The following is a 7059-nucleotide window of genomic DNA, read 5'->3' on the forward strand; positions in this document are numbered from 1 at the left end:
CGCAACTTGCTCGCTCGTCCGATTGGTTCCATTGATGGGCTTTTCAGAAGTTAGATACCATAGCTCGACCCATGCAGACAACAGAAAAGGAGGAAAACAAGTCGGAGGTTCCGAGCAAGGCTAACGAGCTGCTAGCACTCGCCGGTCTGACAGCTCTGCTATCTTTTGTTTCAGCCATCGAAGCCGGTTCGCTAACATTCAGTGCTCTTATATAGTCTACAATAATGAGAGCCGCAAAGCATGCCGCGATACCCTACACGACAAGATAATGTATCTCATCAATATGTATGAGTAGCTCTTGATTACCGGTGAGTTGATTGGTTTGTTCTGTAACGAGCTAGATGAACTGTCGTTCCGTGGTAATCGACATCGTCCGGAGGCTGTGAGGGATATAATCAATGGTTCAGAGCGTATACCATATTGTAAACACCTTAATCAGTAGATCATAATCAGTAATCATCCAACATCAATCGCGCAGTCCTCAACGCTTCCAAAGAGGCGCAAACACGCCTACATATTATGGAGAAGTGTGATATGATACAGATGTAAATAAAATGCTTGGCTTGAGCCATTATTCGGAGGTTAACGTTGTCAACCTTGCGACTGCAACGTGTTGATGAGCCTGCCGTATAATAGAGCCAGGGCGCAGGTCAACATAGGTAAGGAAAAACTTATTCGCGGCTGGCACCCACCAGTCCATTCCATCCTCGAGGCCCTCCCCCTTGGTGGCAACACACTTGAAGATGCTCCACTGCCGGTCCTTGAGCGTGTCGAGGCCAAGGGCGCCCGACACCTCGCTGGCGCTCGCTGCATTCGGTAGGTCCTGTTTGTTAGCAAAGATGAGCAGCTTGGCCTGCTGGAGCTCGTCCTCTTGGAGCATGCTCAGCAGCTCGCGCTTGGATGTGGAGAGCCGCTCGCGATCAGATGAGTCGATAACGTAGATGATCGCGGTAGTGTTGGCGTAGTAGCAGCGCCAATAGGGTCTGCGGGAGCAAGACGTAGTATGCGATGTGTCAAGGTGCCGTGGATAAAAAGCTGACCAGAAGCGCGAGTGCTCTTGAGGTGGATCACCTACCTATTGACTCACCGTATTGAGGTTTGTCCACCCAAGTCCCATACTTGCATGGAAATATTCTTGTACCTCACAGTCTCTACGTTGAAACCAATCGCTGCAAGGCCAAAATGATTCTCAGTGAAGGTTCGGAAAGGTCATCTGGGCACTGAGCCTTGAAATCGTCGACGCACTAGGAATCGTTGAGACCACCTCCCCTAGCTGTAACTGATAAAGGATGGTGGTTTTTCCGGCACTGCAATCGAGGAAGTCGAACTCAATCAGCACATCTGGCAAGCGAGTCGCCATCACTGTGAATAAAGAGTAAAGAGAAACGGCGCTTACCTGTCAAGGCCGAGCATCAATATCCGAAGCTCTTCATCCTTTGACCAGAAAGCCAATCGCCCGAAAAGGGAGGAGAATGAGGCGCCCATCTTGTGCTTCTCCTTGCTTGTTCTGCTTCCGTTCTCGCCACGGTCCGGCCGGGAAGGAGTTGCAGGGCGGCTAGCCGGTGGTCACCCCGAAGAACCTCGACCTGCTCCCTTTTGAGGCGACGCGGTCTGAAACCCACTCTCCGCAACTATTGGCTGCTGGTCTCTGAGAACGCTTCGAGCTGTTGGAGCAAGCAAAATGTGTAAAGCTCATCGCGCCAACAATGACAAGGTGCGAAAGGGAGATACCAATTAATTGGCACCAACGAGCCGAGTAGGGTTATGCTTCCATCTCTCACCACGGCGACGACGCAGCGAGTTTTCTAAATGACGATGCTATAGATATTGATTGACAACCAACCAACACAGTCACCCGCGCATATCCTGGCATTTGTGCGCACCGCCAACAAGCATTCAATTACTCTTCTGCTTCGGAAAAGAAGCGCGTGCCGCGAGAAAGCGGCAAGTGTCCAATCTGCTACGAAGGGCTCACGCCTGGCTCGGAAGCGCGGCGGGAGTTTTGCAAGCACTTTGCGGCCAGCCTTGTCTGGTAAGTGCTTCGGGAAGTGGGCCAAGCAGCCGCAGGCAACGAGCAGGAATGGTGGCGTCAGGTATGTCATGTGTCGAGCTGAGCTCTCGGCAGGGAACAGATCACCGTCTGCAGCGGCGCGCATAGGTCACGAAGGCTACCTCGACCTCACAGCCGCAATAGGCATCAAAAAGTATCGAGACATCAGTTCGTACCACAGAATCTGTTGGTATGACAAGGACCACGATGACGTGGAAGGTGTCTATGGCGATGAATATGTTGATGAGTACGGTGATGACTATGGCTATGGCTATGGCTATGCCTACTTTGATGCACACAATAGCTAATGAAGGCAGAGTAGGCCTACGCCTGAAGTTTGCGGTCAGTGCACCCGAGCTGTTACAACTCTAAAGTGGCACCGGTGCCTTGATTCACATGCGTTGTTGTAGTACAAGCAAGTTCGCACGAATTCGAATGTGCAAAGAGCAAAGGAAGTGGGTGTCGTCTGAGGCCCGTCCCGGGAGGGGCCTGACGCGGCGACTGGTATTCGATCGACTGTCGAGAAGAACGAGGGAGCGAAAGACGCAAATGCGATGGTCCGTCGGGATACGCGTAAAGACCGTGTTGGAAAGGTTTTGTTGTGTAGCCGAGCGAGCGGGCGGTAGAAGCCTTCCGTCCCACCATTCCGGCCAACATATAGGCTTATATATATGTATGTGTGTTTCCCCGAAGGAGAAGCCCGAAAGAAGGCGAACCGAACGATAAGAAGAACAAATCGCCCGACCACAAGGGTGTCTACGCGCCGGAATTGACGATGTGCAGGACGCCAGATGCGCGCCAGAAGTTGGCTCCGAGGCGCTCTGTCTCCTCTGCGTCGCGGTCCACCTCCGAGGCGGGCACGACGGCGACAAACTCTGCGGCACCGCTATGGACATCCCTGCCGAGCGCGCGCGCGAATGCCGGCGTCTTGTGCATCGACGCAGCTGTGACTAGCGCTGCGGTTGTCCGTGGCGGCCCAATGGCTACGCCGTGTGGGTCAAGAATGCTGCCATTCGACGGTAGGCTTGGTAGCGGGCCCATTGGGGGCGCTGACATCTGCTGCTGCTGCATGGTGTTGCCACTACGGGGGGGCTGCATCCACATGTGCTGCTCATTGGAGCTGCCGCGGGAGAGCTGCCGTTGATGCTCGCCGAAAATGCTCCCAAGCAACTGGTGGTTGTTCCCCTGCAGTTGGGCCTGGTGCTGCGTGCTAAAGTCAGCCTCGGAAGGCACCGAGCTGGACGATGCAGACGAGAGCGTGGGCATCGTTATGCCGGACGTACTAGTTGCAAAGAAGCTGCCGCTGGCGCTGCGCGCAACGCCCATCATCTGCTCGCCAGCACCGCCGCCAGGCGCGGCGTTGCTGCCGTCCTCCTGCGCATCGAGGTGCGTGTACATGGATGGATAGTTCTCATACAGCCCGGGGGTGAACGGCGGCGTGATGGGCCTGGACCGTGAGACGGACCAGTTGCCGCCGGAGAGGCGATGCTGGTGCTGGTGCTGTGCCTGCACGTGAGCAGCGTGCTGCTGCTGGCTGCTCTTCGTATACGACAAGCTGCGCACGCTACTGCCCGTCGGCGAGGAAGGCCCGGCGGGCGGCTGAGAGTCAGGAGAGTTGAGTGCACAGTACACCGAAGGGGAAGCGTTGGGGACCGTGTCGGCGTACGGCGCGGTCGCATCAGCCTTCTCGACAACTGCTGATTGCGCGGCTTCCGTACCGGGGGGAAAAGCCAGGGACTCCTGGCGTGAGAGAGACATGGCCGCGTCGAGCAAACTATTGTCACTCCTTGCGCGGTTATGCGTCGGCGGCGCAACAGCAGCAGCAGCAGGGGCCTGCGCGAGCTGCTGCCCAGGGCCGTTGGTACGCACGCTGTTGCCGTGACGGAGGCCACTGAACGAGCTGATGGCGCCGCTTAAGCGGGAGCGCGCACCTTCGTGCGACGCCTCACTGCACGCCTCACTTGCACTGGCAGCACTAACGGCGTCATCGCTGGTCATCGCGAGCCCGATCTCCTCTTTCGCCTCGCTGTGCGATGTCGGCGTTGCTGAGTGGCGCTGGCCCCGATCCGCACTGTCGGCGCCGACGCGCGAGGGACTGAGCGCGCGCGCAGGCGAGGGTGCAAAGCCGTAGAAATTCGGGCTTGTCGGGAGCATCTTGCTGAGCTGTGCACGCGTTTCCGGTGGCGGAAACGCGACCATGGCAACCTGTTGGTCAAAGTCGAGCGGCTCGTGGTGGTTCGGGCCAGCGGCTGGGTGTTGCGGCAGCAGCAGCTGCTGCTGTTGCTTGACATGCGCCGCGGCACCGACGGCGTAGTACGCATTTACATCCTGCGCGGTGATGCCCGCATACTGCTTCTCGTGCTTAGGCGACACCGTCGACGGCCACTCGACGCTCCCAGCGGTGGCGGTGGTGGAAGTGTCGGCAAAGGAGGCATACACGGCCGAGTTGGCCGACGCGTGGCTGTATGACTGAGAGAGGTGACGCGCGATGGGCGATTCGGCACCAAGACGGCCAGCGTGCTTGACATTAACGCCGAGCATCCCCCACGACTCGCGGCGCGGATCGTGCAGCAGGTCGGCGTCATCGGCATCAGCCTCGGCGCCGGCAGCGCCGCCTGCAGTGAATGCGCGTCCGATCTCGGATGTCGACGTGCGCGCCCCGCCCGAGGTGCCAAAGTATTCGAAGCTGGTTGCACAAGATGAGAGTGTTTAGCCAACGTCAGTGCATACATCCAAGGAAAAGGGTAAGAAAGAAAAGAAAGGAGGCCACGATGCGCACCTTTGATCGCCATACCCGCCACCGCCGTGCGCGCCCCTCACACCCGTTGGGTCAAAGTACGAGTCGAGGCGCTGGTGTTTCCTCGCAAAGAGGCCACCTACGCCGCCGAGGAATGCCTTGCTGCCGCTGCCACCATCAGCGAGGGAACCTTCCTTGGACGGGAGGCCGCCATCATGCGCTTGCTGCAGCTGCTGGCGCTGCTTGTTACGGCGGCAGAGCCAGAAGAAGAGAAAGAGGAGCCCAGCGGCTCCTGCGATGCCGCCGACGACGCCGCCGGCGATGGCGCCCGCGTTTACGCTGCCGCTGCCATCGCCGCTCCCGTCCCCGTTCGCGAGGCCGCCAACGTTAGAGGCTTTCGCTGTGCCGCTGCTGGACGTCGGCGTGGCGTAGTACGTCGAGGTGAGGTAGGTCACGATGGGTGCCGTACGCGTCGTCTCGGACCCCGTTGTTGCGGGCAGCGTGAGCGGGAAGAGCGGCTCGCTGGAAGCTACCGGCTGTTCCTGGGACGACTGTTGTTGACTCTGCTGAAACGATGAGGGCTGCTGTTGTTGGTGTGAGGATGCAGGAGTGTTGCATGCAGGTGTACTGTACAGCGTTGCGGTAGCGTAGCTCCTCGTGATAGTGCTGATGAAGGTGCGGGCCTGCTGGCGCGCAACGAGCAGCTCGGGGTAGATGGCGTTTGCTGCACTCGCCAGCGCCTGTAAATGCTGTTGTGCGCCATCGGCACCTCGCGCACCACTGTGAACGACCCGCGCAAAGTGGTAGCTGGCCCCAGGTGCTGGTTCATCCCTCGCCTTCGCTGGCACAAGGTCGGGCAGCGGCTTGCCGAACTTGATCCATCGCCGTCCATTTTCCGCCATGCTTCTGCTGCCGCCGCTGCCGGCTTCATTTCTTTTTGAGGATGTAGCCTCTACACTGCTGCCACTGCCGCTGCTGCTGCCGACCCCCGAGCCCGGTGAAGGCGTTGAGCTGCTGGAAGGAGAGGATGAGCTGCTGGTCGAGGAAGACGAGGACGGTGTGCTCGACCCAGCACCACCGCCTCCGCCCGACTCGGTGACGGTGGTTGTGCTATAGACGGTTGTGTACAGCGTCGCTGTTGGGACGGGTGTTGGACACGACATGGTATATATATATCTGTCTTAATACGAGGGGAAGAAGACGTGCGAATGAAAGTGAGGGTGAGGAGATACGAGTGCTCCCCCGCTGAGTTCACCCCGGTCCGCTGAGTGACCGGTATTTCTCTATCCGAGACAGAGGCCGTTGTGGCCCGTCGTCGTCGTTGTTGTCTGTGCCCGCAACTACTATATGCTTGGTGTGTTGGGGCTGGTAAGATGGAGGGTTCATGCACCGAGGGTGAGGATGATTGGATGTGCGAATGGGTTTGATTCCATTCGGGTTGTGGCATCGGGTGGGTCTGGCTGCTTTGACAGAATAAAAATCATCGCACTAGAGGGCTCGGAACTTGACATTCTGATACGCGCCATAGTCATGCCGTCCCACTTCTGATAGCGGCACGCCAGAGCACGGCATCAGAACGTCCTCCCTTCCCCAAACCTCCACAGTGGCGGGCATCACGTGGTGCTGCTCTGATACTCGAGGGACCTATTCACCATTGCTTTATGCTACATTTAGTTTTCGTCACATTGTCATACATCGCCTCACTCGAGGCTAAGGCAGAAAAGCGAGGTGATCGACATGAGTGTATCAGAGCAAATATGGGAAGACGCACATCCACTTAGGGGTAATTCCTATAAAAAGCATGCTGAGACTGAATGAGGACACTAGTCGCCATATCATGCATGCACTTGCTAGCATCTCGAGCAATGGAAGATCGCGAAGTAACCACGGGTTGTGTCAGTCACCAAGGCGGGCGAAAAAGAAATGAGATTGTGAGAAAGCTCGCCATGAAAGGGGAGGAGCTACGAGTCGTCAAGCAGATGCCGTGACCTTGTTGTATCCTCATTTTTCAACTCGGCGGTCGAGCGATGGCAGGCCAGCCCTTTGGCATGCTGTGAGGAACACAGTCCAAAAGTACACATCAGGGTTTCTTACGTTCGCGCACAGGTCGTGTTTGCCTTCGCAACTGCGTCGCGTTGCGGCCGTGGAACGTTTTGAACAGTCCGGGTCTGCGCGCTTGTCTGCAGAACGAAGCAGGGTGGAGCATCTGCAAGGCCTGCCGGGCCCAAAGAATTGGAAGGAAGCGACGCGACCAGAGGTGGTTCATTCGCCA

The 7059-nt window shown here is 57.5% G+C and overlaps 3 protein-coding genes across 3 annotated transcripts; all 3 read right to left on the minus strand.

The window, feature by feature from the left end:
• Positions 1-494: 494 nt before the first annotated feature.
• K437DRAFT_260356 (putative ARL1-ADP-ribosylation factor) lies at positions 495-1677 on the minus strand. The gene is made up of 5 exons (XM_013384352.1): positions 1397-1677; positions 1246-1307; positions 1088-1169; positions 693-983; positions 495-622 (listed from the first exon to the last, which is right to left on the minus strand). The coding sequence occupies exons 1-5, from the start codon at positions 1483-1485 to the stop codon at positions 592-594; spliced, it is 555 nt and encodes a 184-aa protein (XP_013239806.1). The 5' UTR covers positions 1486-1677; the 3' UTR covers positions 495-591.
• Positions 1678-1844: 167 nt separating this feature from the next.
• On the minus strand, positions 1845-2301 carry K437DRAFT_77752 (uncharacterized protein; the record flags this gene model as incomplete). Its single annotated transcript, XM_013384353.1, has 1 exon — positions 1845-2301. A coding segment is annotated over exon 1 (312 nt), but the record flags the coding sequence as incomplete, so codon positions are not given.
• Positions 2302-2791: 490 nt separating this feature from the next.
• Positions 2792-6042, minus strand: K437DRAFT_77750 (uncharacterized protein). Its single transcript, XM_013384354.1, has 2 exons — positions 4830-6042; positions 2792-4736 (listed from the first exon to the last, which is right to left on the minus strand). Exons 1-2 carry the CDS (start codon positions 5948-5950, stop codon positions 2807-2809), a joined length of 3051 nt encoding a protein of 1016 aa, XP_013239808.1. The 5' UTR covers positions 5951-6042; the 3' UTR covers positions 2792-2806.
• Between the last annotated feature and the right edge of the window lie 1017 nt (positions 6043-7059).

This window comes from Tilletiaria anomala, assembly GCF_000711695.1.
Source record: "Tilletiaria anomala UBC 951 chromosome Unknown K437scaffold_210, whole genome shotgun sequence".
NCBI classification, from domain to species: domain Eukaryota; kingdom Fungi; phylum Basidiomycota; class Exobasidiomycetes; order Georgefischeriales; family Tilletiariaceae; genus Tilletiaria; species Tilletiaria anomala.